This window comes from Puma concolor, chromosome E3 (genome assembly GCF_028749965.1).
Source record: "Puma concolor isolate L17-30 chromosome E3, mPumCon1.1.hap2, whole genome shotgun sequence".
NCBI lineage: Eukaryota > Metazoa > Chordata > Mammalia > Carnivora > Felidae > Puma > Puma concolor.
This window is the reverse complement of record NC_141682.1, coordinates 39760070-39773332: the sequence shown is the minus strand read 5'-3', so window position 1 is coordinate 39773332 and position 13263 is coordinate 39760070. Positions and strand designations below refer to the sequence as shown.

Genomic DNA, 13263 nt, shown 5'->3' with positions numbered 1-13263 from the left:
ACACAGAATTGGAAACAGGCTCCAGGCTCTGAGCCATCAGCCCAGAGCCTGACGCGGGGCTCGAACTCCCGGACCGCGAGATCGTGACCTGGCTGAAGTCGGACGCTTAACCGACTGCGCCACCCAGGCGCCCCGAGAATTCCTCTTCTAAAAAGGAACTTCATGTCATTGTTTCTCACAGGAACTGAGAACAGAAGCAATTGCCAGACCTCTAGAAATAAATGAGACTGAAAAAGTGATGAGAATTGCAATAAAAGACATTCTGGTAAGCTTGTTTGCTTTTATTTAAAGTGTTTGTGCCTGGGACTTGAAAATAATTGATTTAGTCCCTGCCTTCTTAAGATAGGGCAACCCTAGTCCTGTTGACAGAGAAGGGATATGAAAGTGGGGAAGTGAAAAATGCAGAGGACATTCTAGGATACGTAGGTTGCTTACTTTTATTATTTTCCCCCTTGTTATAAATATGAAAAATTTCTCCTTCAAAATTTGTCGCTTTTAATAATTTCATAATTCACTTAAATTCTTCAATACTTTTCATAAGTAATGCTCTCTTTTATGGACTCTTCACACTTTATTTAATCATTTAATTCATCACAGTTGGGCATTTAAATGATTTTTAGATTTTCCTTTTTTTTTTTTTTTTTGGTGTGGAAACCTAGGCACAGAGATTTTTAAATGGCGCCGTAACGAATAGAATGGCCGCCACCGTTAACTGCTCACCCGCCGTCAATTACGTGCTCATCTCATCTCAGGCATTCATTTGGAGGCTAGTAGTGAGGGAGACTCTCGACTCCGATGGCTTTGGGTTTGAATCCCACTTTGTGATCTTAGGCAAGTTGCTTAACCTCCTTGTGTTTCACTCTCCTCGTCTGTAAAACAGGGAGAAAGGCAGTGTCTGCCACATGGGGTCCTTCTGTGTATTCGTTGTAACAGTGTGTCAGACACAGTCTGGCCCATAGTAGGTATTCCTGTGTTATCAGTGATTCATTTTATTCAGTACACACAGGCAGGGAGGCTTATGTAAAGCAGGAGTAGCATAAAACAAGAATTTGCTGAGAGCTGTCAATTCTAAGATTGATAGGTTTTTATAATATCCTTGTCCTAAAATAGTAATACTCCCTGAACCCAGCGTCAGGGTGCAGCCTCAGCAGGTAAGAAGGGCAGAGCAGCCGAGATGGGAGGTTGAGTGCATATAGACAGATGGATAAGTAGGTAACTATATTAAAGGTGATGAATGCCTAGGTTCTCACTCTTGGAAAAGAGAGTTAGTGGAGGAGAAAGAGAAGAAAATGAGAATGAACCCTGAAGTTGGAGCTATTGGTTAAATGCATGGTTTTCACTGGCTAGTTAGGTAGGTAGCCAGCTCCCTGCCTGTGTGTCTGTGCACGTGTTTATGTCATATTTATATACGTACACATGCACACCCACGTCCACATTCCTATCTTTCTTACCTCTGAGCACACTTGGCACCCACATCTAGGCTTCTAAATACCATTCTCCACTAAAAGGAACCAGGCTCTTGAGGAGAAATGTCAGAGTCCAGAGCTGGGACAGGAAGGTACAAGATCCTTTTGGGCCAGCAAGGAAGGAAGTGCCCAAAGAATGAAAGGGGTCTGTCGGGGGGACACGGGAGCAGCTTGAGTGGGCTTCCCCTGGTTAAACTAGGGACAGTTTAAGCTTCAGAATAAACTATAGTAATGGCTTATAGAGCATTGAATGAAATGGGAGACCATGAGTTCTCACTGATATAAAAAATATTGAAAGCTGATGAAGAGAAAGTATCTGACATAGTTTCAAAGTAGCTCCCCACAGGGCTCCTGACTGGTTCAGTCAGAAGAGGGAGTGATTCTTCATCTTGGGATTGTGAGTTCGAGCTCCACACTGGGTGTAGAGATTACTTAAAAAAGAAAAAAAAAAAGGCTCCCCACAAAAGTATTTACTAATTACAGAGGACAAAAGAGTAACTTCCCATGAGAATCCTGGCAGACACCCCCTTAATCCAGTGGTCAAAGTGAACATCACAGGTAATGGAACAAATCAGAATTCTGCACCCGGAAATATGCACCGGATACGGTCATATCTGTACTTTCCTGCTGAAGTTGCATGATCGGAAGCTAATCAGACAAAGGCACATTGAAGGGCATTCTGCAGGTTACCTGGCTTGTACTCTTCACCAGCGGAAAGTATGCGAAAGTCCAGGAAAGCCCGAGGAGATGTGCTGACGGAATGCCAAGGGTGACTTCCGCCTGGTGTTAAGGACTTCATGGGGACAAGTGGGGAAACCTGAGAGGGTCTGAGGACTAGATGGTGGTAGTGCATCCGTGTCCATTTCATGAGCCAGTGATTGAGGAGGAGAGAACCCCATTCATGCAAAATACGGAGTCAGGTATTTAGCGGTGATGGGGCCTCAAGTCGGCAACCCTGTCTGACCTAGGCCAGGAGAAAATGCTTCGTGTTCTACCCCAGCTGTTGGTAAGTTGTGATGGTTTCTCAGTTGAAAAGTTAACTGCTTGTCCGTGTTCTGGCTGGATGGAGTTAACATGGCTTGAATGTGCCTTTAGCACTAAGTATGTATTAGGAGTACAGTAGCCAAATGAGGGCCCAGTTCATTTCCCGGAGAACCCTCTATGCATGCTTGCATGCATGTATGTGTTATTTGTTATTTCCTTTCTTTTTTTTTTTTTTTTAATTTTTTTTTAACGTTTATTTATTTTTGAGACAGAGAGAGACAGAGCATGAACAGGGGAGGGGCAGACAGAGAGGGAGACACAGAATCTGAAACAGGCTCCAGGCTCTGAGCTGTCAGCACAGAGCCCGACGCAGGGCTCGAACCCACGGACCGTGAGATCATGACCTGAGCCAAAGTCGGATGCTTAACCGACCAAGCCACCCAGGCCTCCCCTTTTTTTTTTTTTTTTAATTTTTTTCTTTTTTTTTATTATTTCCTTTCTTTAATTGAAGTGTGGTTGGCACACAGTGCTACATTAGCTTCAGGTATGCGACAGTTGGTGAACACCTTTTCAGGTGTCTGTTAAGTGTTGCAAAGTATCCATGATATTTGATAATTCTAAAAGCAAAACCAAAACAACAGCGTGGATACTTAAAAGGGGTTATTATTTATTTATAGGCCATTTATTTCAGGCGAGGGGAAATTGTATTTATCACCCTGGTGTTTCTTATTTGAGGAGTGCATACCTTTAAAAAATTGTTTTGTTTTATTTTTTTTTTAATGTTTATTTATTTTTGAGAGAGAGAGACAGCACGAGTGGGGGAGGAACAGAGAGAGAGGGAGACACAGAATCGGAAGCAGGCTCCAGGCTCTGAGCTGTCAGCACGGAGCCTGACGCGGGGCTCGAACTCACAAACCGTGAGATCATGACCTGAGCCGAAGCCGGACGTGCAACCGACTGAGCCACCCAGGCGCCCCTAAAAAATTGTTTTTATTCTTTTTTTAAGTTTTTTTATTTTTGAGAGACACTCACACAGAATGCAAGTGGGGGAGGGGCAGAGAGAGAGGGAGACACAGACTCCGAAGCAGGCTCCAGGCTCTGAGCTGTCAGCACAGAGCCCGATGTGGGGCTGGAACTCATGAACTGCGAGATCATGACCTCAGCTGAAGTTGGATGCTCAACCATTGAGCCACCCAGGGGCCCCAAGTTGTTTTTATTCTTGAAGTCAGATAAATGCACTAGGCTTAATCTGACTTTGAGTCAGAGAAATAGTTGCCATCAACTTGAGTTTTTTGTTTAGAAACTCCCCTTGTCTTCTTGTGAGTGAGTTTAGATCTCTTTTGGGATTTTTAAAGCACTTGCAGCAAACGGATAGTGATAAGATTATTTTCATGAAAGCACCTTAGAAATGATGAGTGTACTTAGTAGAAAAAAATGAAACCATAAATAAACAATAGAGGTGGTTGCTTCCAAAGATATATAGTCTTTGACAGTCACGGAGTGTCCACGCTCCTTAGAGGGTTTCTTTGTGGACCCCACAGCGTGTCATAGACTTGCAGGTGAGCAGACACGAGGCCTTCGTGGGTGAGGACACGTGTGTGGGGTCCTGGTGGGCAGAAGCCCGCCTTGGGCGTCGGGGACGTGAGGCAGAGTTGGGACGTCAGAACTTGGGAGGCAGCCCCACGCTCCCGGACACCATTCCTGCTGCGGCCGATGGCAGCTCGGAGCCCAGGCCCGGCCCGGCCGGCTTCCCAGACCGGCGTGAGACAACAGGGAGGCCTGCGGTTTGTCCGTGATCTCTCTCTTTCACTTCGCCTTCTTTCCCAGGCCCTGCTACCCCCGCTCCGGCCTGAAGGCCAGGTCCGCTGAGGGGGCCGCTTTCGCACTGCCTTCACGCGGTAGTTTCTCTGTTTTAGTCTGTAGTCGAGGTTTACTTGCCGGGGAGAGAAGAGGTGCCTTCTGTCTCGGTCCCAGCAGGCAGGATTAGGGCTGGGACCCCCTAAGGTTTCTTTCTGTCGCCTTCTAAATAAAGCCATGCTTGCGTGTGCACACATTTTGTGAGTCAGATGTTTGTAAGCAGGGGAGTAACCTGACCGGTGTAAACAGAGGCAGACTACCAACTCAGAGCAGTAGCTGGGTGACCAGTCTAAACAAGTGAGCTGCGCAGGAGGCCTTGGGAGCCTCTCCCCTCTGCCCAGGACGCTGTTTTTTCCGTCTTCATTTGTTTCCCTGGCAAGAAACCACCTCTTCTCGTGGAAAAAGGACGGTCATTTTTTTTCTGGGCCTGTGTGACGTTCCCTCTGCAACGAGTTGGTTAACTGAGTGATGGCCAGGGGCGGCTTTGCCCTGTTCGCTGACTCTGCTTTCCTGTGTCGCGGTGCCTGCCGAGTCGCGAAGTCCCTCTCTGCCGAGAGTCGGGTTGGTGTTCCTTGTTGGCACCCGCCTCATTCACTTCCTGTTCACCGTAGGCACAGGTTCAGAAGACTAAAGACCTGCTCAATAACGTGGCCTCTGACGAAGCTAATTTAGAAGCCAAAATCGAGAAGAGGAAATTAGAACTGGAAAGAAATCGGAAGCGACTCCAGACTCTGCAGAGTGTCAGGTAGATGCGAACACGTGAAGGATGAGTGGACTGTCGTCTTTGAAAGTTCCAGCTGGGTGAGCGAGCGGCGCACGGGCAGCGGGGACGGCCTCCCGTGGGACTGTCTCGGCCTCCCGGTGTACGGGCGACGCTCACGGTAACGAGCGCTCTGTGCAGCTCGTGCTCCCCCTCCTTTCACTGCACCCGGGGCCTCCCCGCAGGCTTCTACAGCTTCTCGGAACGCAGGGCCGAGTGAGCGAGTCCACATGGTGAACGTCGTGCGAGGCTCGTCTCCTGAGATCTGGGCCTTGCCGTAAATGAGGGGTAACAGAAGCACACTCCCCTTTCTCAGTGTGAGTAGGTTTTAGACCTTTATCATTCTTCACCGGTAATTCGTCTTTCTCTTGGCTTTCCATCACCGAAAACCTCTTTTCCAGGGAATACGGATGATAATGGGGGCGCCAAATGCCTTCTAGGTCGTTGGAGCCTTCCAAGTGTGTTTCTCACGTTTTCTTGGAGCCTGCGGGCACTCTTTCTCTCTCTCTCTCTCTCTCTCTCGTTTTGTACCCTCCTTTGCTTGCTGTGTCTCTTTGTCATTTTCTCTCCCGTGCCACTACTTTCTCTCCCTTTTCGTCGTCCCTTCATTTTTCTCTCTTTGCTTCTTCCTCCGTGTAGCTCCTGCACCCGTTTGAATGTCTTGCCGTTTTGAGATACTGGTGACTGGGCCACAGTCTGGCTGCTGTCCTGAGACCTGAGGGAAGGCAGCACCTGGGGTAACCCAGGGAGCACCGCAGGCTTCCTCCCAGCCATGGGCAAGACCACGTCCTTCCACCTTTGGAATGTGGCCCACCTGATATGTTTGTCTCGTTAAAAAATTCTGCCTGTCAAGCATAAATTCATTTTTAAGTCTCGTACCCTTTTTTTCCCACCTAGATTTTTAATTTTCTTAATTTTGTTTAATTTACATCCAAATTACTTAGCATATAGCGCAACAGTGATTTCAGGAGTAGATTCCTTAGTGCCCCTTACCCATTTAGCCCATCCCCCCTCCCACACCCCCTCCAGTAACCCTCTGTTTGTTCTCCATATTTAAGTCTCTTACATTTTGTCCCCCTCCCTGTTTTTATATTATTTTTGCTTTCCTTCCCTTATGTTCATCTGTTTTGTATCTTAATATCCTCATATGAGTGAAGTCGTATGATATTTTTCTTTCTCTGACTAATTTCGCTTAGCATAATACCCTCTAGTTCCATCCATGTAGTTGCAAATGGCAAGATTTTATTTTTAAAAATTTTCTTACATTTATTTATATATTTTTGAGAGAGACAGAGCACAAGTGGGGGAGGGGCAGAGAGAGGGGGACACAGAATCCAAAGCAGGCTCCAGGCTGTGAGCTGTCAGCACAGAGCCCAATGTGGGACTCGAATTCACAGACCACAAGATCATGACCTGAGCCAAAGTCAGACGCTCAGCCAACTGAGCCACCCAGGCACCCCAAGATTTCATTCTTTTTGATTGCTGAGTAATACTCCAGTGTGCGTGTCTGTGTGTGTGTGTGTGTGTGTGTGTGTGTGTGTGTGTGTATACATACACACCACATCTTCTTTATCCATTCATCCATCAATGGACATTTGGGCTCTTTCCATACTTTGGCTATTGTCAACATTGCTGCCATAAACATTGGGGTGCATGTGCCCTTTCAAAACAGCACACCTGTATCCCTTGGATAAATACCTAGTAGTGCAATTGCTGGGTCATAGGGTGGTTCTATTTTTAATTTTTTGAGGAACCTCCATACTGCTTTCCAGAGTGGCTACACCAACTTGCATTCCCACCAACAATGCAAAAGAGATCCTCTTTCTCCGCATCCTCGCCAACATCTGTTGTTGCCTGAGTTGTTAATGTTAATTCTGACAGGTGTGAGGTGGTATCTCACTGTGGTTTTGATTTATATTTCCCTGATGATAAGTGATGTGGAGCATTTTTTCATGTGTCGGTTGGCCAGCTGGATGTCTTCTTTGGAGAAGTGTCTGTTCATGTCTTTTGCCCATTTCTTCACTGGATTATTTGTTTTTTGGGTGTTGAGTTTGATAAGTTCTTTATAGATTTTGCATATAACCCTTCATCTGATATAGCGTTTGCAAATAACTTCTCCCATTCTGTCGGTTGCCTTTTAGTTTTGCTGATTGTTTCCTTCACTGTGCAGAAGCTTTTTATTTTGATGAGGTCCCAGTAGTTTATTTTTGCTTCTGTTTCCCTTGCCTCTGGACACATGTTGAGTGAGAAGTTGCTACAGCCAAGGTCAAAGAGGTTTTTACCTGCTTTCTCCTCGAGGATTTTGGTGGCTTCCTGTCTTACATTTAGGTCTTTCATCCATTTTGAGGTTATTTTTGTGTCTGGTGTAAGAAAGTGGTCCAGGTTCATTCTTCTGTATGTCACTGTCCAGTTTTCCCAGCACCACTTGCTGAAGAGACTGTCTGTTCCATTGGATATTCTTTCCCGCTTTGTCAAAGATTAGTTGGCCATATGTTTGTGGGCCCATTTCTGGGTTCTCTGTTCTGTTCCATTGATCTGAGTGTTTGTTCTTGTGCCAGTACCATACTGTCTTGATGATGACAGCTTTGTTATACAGTTTGAAGTCCGGGATTGTGTCCTGCTTTGGTTTTCTTTTTCAAGAAAGCTTTGGCTATTTGGGGTCTTTTCTGGTTCCATACATATTTTAGGATTTTTTGTTCTAGCTCTGTGAAGAATGCTGGTGGTATTTTGATAGGGATTGCGTTGAATATGTAGATTGCTTTTGGATACTATTGACATTTTAACAATATTTGTTCTTCCTATCCAGGAGCATGGAATCTTTTTCCTTTTTTTGTGTGTGTCTTCTTCAGTTTCTTTCATAAGCTTTGGATAGTTTTCAATGTATAGATTTTTCACCTCTTTGGTTAGATTTCTCATATCCTTTTAATAGAAAAGTTTGTTTTTGCTCTAGTCCCAAAGATAATCTCTTACTTTTTAATTTATGTTTTTGTTTTGTTTTGTTTTGTTTTTTGAGAGAGAGTGTGAGCAGGTCAGGGGCAGAGAGAGAGGAGAGAACCAGAATCCAAAGCAGGCTCCACACTGCCAGCAAGGATCCTGATGCGGGGCTTGAACTCATGAGCCACGAGATCATGACCTGAGCTGAAGTCGAAAGCTTAACTGACTGAGCTACCCAGGCACCCCTATCTGTATATTTTTAAAACAAGAGAGTTTCCCTTTAAGATCAAAAATAAGAGAAAAAAACATAAACTCAGCAAATCAGTCAAAACAAGCTTTTGTGTTATTGCTTTGCTTTTAGATTTTATATTGTTTAAAAACTTCGCTTTAATTTGTAGCAACCTATGTTTCCCTTTTTTAGGGGATGGAATACTTTTTGGAGCATCCAGACAGCGAAATACTGTGCTCAACTAAGATAATGTATATATTTAGGTTACTAATTTTGTGAGAAGTGTATGACACGTGATTACTTTTTAAGTCTGTATTAAAATCTATGGCAGAGTGAGTAAGAAAAAAGATTGCAAAGCTTCATTTAAGGTAATGTACTTAAAGGTGTTTAAAAATGCATTCCTGGGGCACCTGGGTGGCTCAGTTGGTTGAGCGTCTGACTTCGGCTCAGGTCATGATCTCACGGCTCGTGAGTTTGAGCCCCGCATCAGGCTCTGTGCTGACAGCTCAGAGCCTGGAGCCTGTTTCAGATTCTCTCTCCCTTTCTCTCTGCCCCTCCCCTGCTCATGCTCTGTCTGTCTCTCTCTCTCTCTCTCTCTCAAAAATAAATAAACATTAAAAAAAATTTTTTTAAATACATAAAAAATAAAAATGCATTTCTGCGACGCCTGAGTGGCTTAGTTGGTTAAGTGTCCGACTCTTGATTTCTGCTCAGGTCATGATCCCAGGGTTGTGGGAATGAGCCCCGTCTCAGGCTCTGCACTGAGCATGGAGCCTGCTGGCTGCCCCTCTCCCACCTTTCTGTCTTTCTCTCGCAAAACAAAGAAAAAATATATTTCTCTCTCTGTATGTATATCTATGCACAGAAAAGTCTGGAAGGATGTTTATCAAATATTCAGTGCTTGTACCTGGTGATAGGATGATGAGTAATCTTTACCTTATTCTTCATACTTTAAAGATTATTTTCAAGTTTTTACAAAGAGCTTTTGATCAACAAACAAACTAAACGTGTTGCTTTTGAGGGGAGGGAGGAGGAAAGGGAAATGAGCTTTAAGCAGCTTCCAGATGAAGACACTTCTCCATGAAGGCTTTCCACAGCAGACCATGGTGAGGCCTGGGGCTCAGCATACTGATCTCAACTGTATGTTGATGAATCTTTCACTTTTTATTTCACTTGGTTGTTGTAGGCCGGCCTTTATGGATGAATATGAGAAGATCGAGGAGGAGTTGCAGAAGCAGTATGACATTTATCTGGAGAAATTTCGAAATCTGGCTTATCTGGAACAGCAGCTTGAAGACCATCATAGGATGGAGCAAGAGAGGTTTGAGGTGAGCGCTTAGCCCGCTCCTCTCTACAGACCGTTCCTTCTGGCGTGGGATTCTGTACTTGGTGACATGTCAGTTTGTAAATGTCGTCGTGGGGGAACATTCCCTGGATGTTCCTTCTCCCTGATCAAGTCTGCGGATCGCTCACGCAGCTCTTCTCTTTTGCTGGTGGTGTGGTCTGGACTCCAGGCTGGTCGGATCTCTGATGGGTTTGGTCCATTAGGGTGGCAGACAGGGTTGCCACGTGACGTGCGCAATCGCACAAGACTTAGCTTAGGAGGGCCTGTGCTTGCTTTAATGCTGTGCCGTCACTGGTTTGGAATTCTTAATAATTATTTATTTATTTTTAATGTTTATTTATTTTTGAGAGAGACAGAGCATGAGCATGGGAGGGTCAGAGAGAGGAAGAGACACAGAATTCAAATGAGGCTTCAGGCTCTGAGCTGTCAGCACAGAGCCCAACGTGGGGCTCGGACTCACAAACCATGAGATCGTGACCCGAGCCGAAGTCGGACGCCCAACCGACTGAGCCACCCAGGCGCCCCTGAATTCTTAATAATTCTTAAGTGCATTTTTTTTTTTAATTTTTTTTCAACGTTTATTTATTTTTGGGACAGAGAGAGACAGAGCATGAACGGGGGAGGGGCAGAGAGAGAGGGAGACACAGAATCGGAAACAGGCTCCAGGCTCCGAGCCATCAGCCCAGAGCCTGACGCGGGGCTCGAACTCCCGGACCGCGAGATCGTGACCTGGCTGAAGTCGGACGCTTAACCGACTGCGCCACTCAGGCGCCCCCTTAAGTGCATTTTAATTTGCACTGAGTTCCATGGAGTAGGTGACTGGCCTTGGGTAGATTTCTAAAAATTTGCTCAGTCAGGTCACTGAAAGATTTTCAGGCCCTGCTTAATTTTCAGGCCCTGCTTTAGGCCCTGAAGTTTATCAGATACTGCTTTATAAAGAGGAAACGCAGTTTATTGATTATTGTGGGAAGTGTGTGTGACCCAGAGCAAGCGGTCGTCCGGGTTCCTCTCATCCCATTGTTCCAGGCCATTTAGGAAAGAGTGTTTCAGGTCCCAGCATGAGCTGGTAAATACGGATTTCAGAACAAAGGAGAAATGGACCAAGTTACTCTCGTGTTTTGAATTGCTACTATCCCTTGGGGATATTTCTGCTTAACCCAAGAATGGTCCCTTGGAATCCGTATTCATGCTGAAACTGGTCTGTAACCTCCCTCTCTCACGCCGTCCTTGGCAGCTTTCGGCGTAAAGGTTATGCCACCTTCTTAAAAGCTGGGTGTTTGAATGAGGTGGAGCTGTTTGGTTGTACAGGACGGCCGGCGGGGGGTGGCTGATGCTTTCCTGGGGACACCTTTATCTTGACACGGAGCCGGTTGCCACCACTGCTGTATGGCAGGGGCAGGCCACGGAGCAGCAAGGGTGCAGGACAGGCCCGTGGTGAGGACAGTGTCTGGGGAAGAGCAGAAAAGGGCCGTGAAAGTAAAATAAACATTCTGTGGTGTCACGCGGGGCCGCCCCCAGGTGTGGACGTCGTGCCGAAGACGTGGCCCGGGGACGAGCATGCCTTCCTCTGCTCACACCTGCTCCGTGTGTTCATAACACCTGCGCCCTGAAGGTAGCTCGTGCCTCAAACAGTGCTTGTTTCTTGATGTGTAGAATGACACCAAAGTTTTAAAAGCCACTGTCCTCCCCCGTTCTCTCTTTTGACCGTAATCAGGGCCACATTTTGTCACCTAGCTGAGGTATTAGCTTTTGTCCCCCTAGGAATTAGACTAGTTTTTATTTCTTTTCTCTTTTCACCCAGATCTGTTTCACCATTTAGCATCTTCTGGGGCTGGAATAGCACAGAGCAGAAAAACAATAAAATTCATGCTTTATTTTCTGAGAGCGGGAGGCCCGTACTATCCCATTCTCGATGCGTCTGCCCCGTGTCGACGTCCCACACGGACACACGGGCATTTCCCTGTCTGGTTCGGTTTTTTTCAGGGCTTCGAGGGCCCACGGTGCCACTTCAGGCGGCCTCCCCTGGCTGGGCTGCTGGCTGATCCTGGAGAGAGGAGGCCTTGGGACCACGGCCCTGGTTCTCAGGCAGCGTTCGCTGTCTCCACGTGCTTTACATCTTTGCTGCTTTTGCGTCACAGACTCAGCCCTGCTTATTCACGTGGTAGAGAATGATAAAACAGTCCCCCAAAGGGTGATCTCTTCTGAATCTTGTTCTTGCTGTTCCATAGGAAGCTGAGAACACTCTGCGTCTGATGCAGAACAAGCTGAAGGAAGAAGAAAAGCGTCTGCTCAAGACTGAAGGTAAGACCACGTGGGTAGACCGGGTGTTTCTTCTGGACCAGCGTTTTTAGCCTTGACAAATGTATGCGTGTATTTAATTTATTTTCAAAAGGCGATTTTCTCAAAACTTCTATATCAAGTACCATTTTAATTCACTCGAGCTCAAGAGACTGGTTCAAATTACACAGCGTTCAAAGCACGTTTGATTTTCTTATCAACTAAAATACTGTTTTTCCCTGTTTAAATGATACAGTTTGAATTACGTACAATATGTAACTATAAAAGAAAATGTGGTCTCGGAGGTCTTTAGGTTCCTTATTTTAGGACCGATAGAAAGCAGGTGTCATTAATGCAGTGCGTGTTAGTGGGGCACTTGCTTAGAGTTAGTCCCCTCCCATACACACCCGTCCTGTGTCCCCAGTAATCCAGGATTGTGCAATGAAGCCATCACCTGGGGGCAAGTGGGGGCTACGCGTATGTGAGAGCTGCGTGCCGGGGAGGAGTGTTCTCTGTGACTGGTTAGCACGTTTCCTCCACGAACTTCACCGAGGTGTCTGGGCGGCCTCAGCACATGGTCTTAATGCCGAATCAATGGCTTCGTCTCTGTTCCTCCTCCTCTTGCTTATTGCTCTCTTTTTTATGATGAAGTATTTTATTCTCTCATGATTGAGGATGCTGTGTGTGGGACTTGGGACACGTTCCCTCCCTCTCTGTCTCTGGGCCTCTCTCCTTTTGTACTTGTTTTCTGCCTCTCTCTCCTAAATTTCGGGAAACTCTGGAAGGAGAATAGGGAGTGCTGGGAAATCCTTTAGAGGCAAGTTTAGGAAATTCCAGGGGCCTCTCTAGCCAGAGTGGCCCCCCTCACCTCTGTGGTTCCAGGTCAGGCCGGAGAGCCCGAGGCAGCCCTAAGTGATAAGCCTGCATGGAGTTTATCCCCTCCCAGGAGGCCCAGCACAAGTAAGAGCCCTGGTTGGTTGGCTGCACCCTGCTATGTGCCTGGGCCAACCGTAAGACCTTTGTCATTGGTCTTTACTCTTCTGAACTCACGCTTTAATTTTGTGATCCACAGGTGTGGGATCTCTTGAAGGACAAATATTCTTAGGAGCATCTGTGACTTTGCTTTTTGTGGAAAAATAATGTCCCGTTTAAACCAAATTAATGAAGGAAAGCACTTAATTAGCTTGAGGGCAAAGAAGTGAGGAAAATTAGAAGAACCGTCCTAAAGTTGTTAAGATGTTCTTTCTTTGCTTTTCTCTGTATGCGGGAACATTGGCCAGAGAGTTGGGATCAGCGGGGAGTTAGATAAAAGGACACTTTCTGAAAGACTTCTCTGAACAGAAAAGCCAAATAGGACACGGACGCAAATTAGGGGTAAGAATGAGCAAAATCCAGGAGCTGAAAGAGCTCA

General features: G+C 46.1%; 1 protein-coding gene across 2 annotated transcripts in view; it reads left to right on the top strand.

Moving 5' to 3' along the window:
• The window catches only part of IFT38 (intraflagellar transport 38), a 36086-nt gene that overhangs the window by 11183 nt on the left and 11640 nt on the right, over positions 1–13263 (top strand). For both annotated transcript variants that reach the window (XM_086692205.1, XM_086692204.1), the window contains exons 6-9: positions 182–265; positions 4919–5052; positions 9417–9558; positions 11804–11876. In XM_086692205.1, the coding sequence (XP_086548331.1) occupies positions 182–265; positions 4919–5052; positions 9417–9558; positions 11804–11876 (433 nt within the window). The remainder of the gene's footprint in view (positions 1–181; positions 266–4918; positions 5053–9416; positions 9559–11803; positions 11877–13263) is intronic.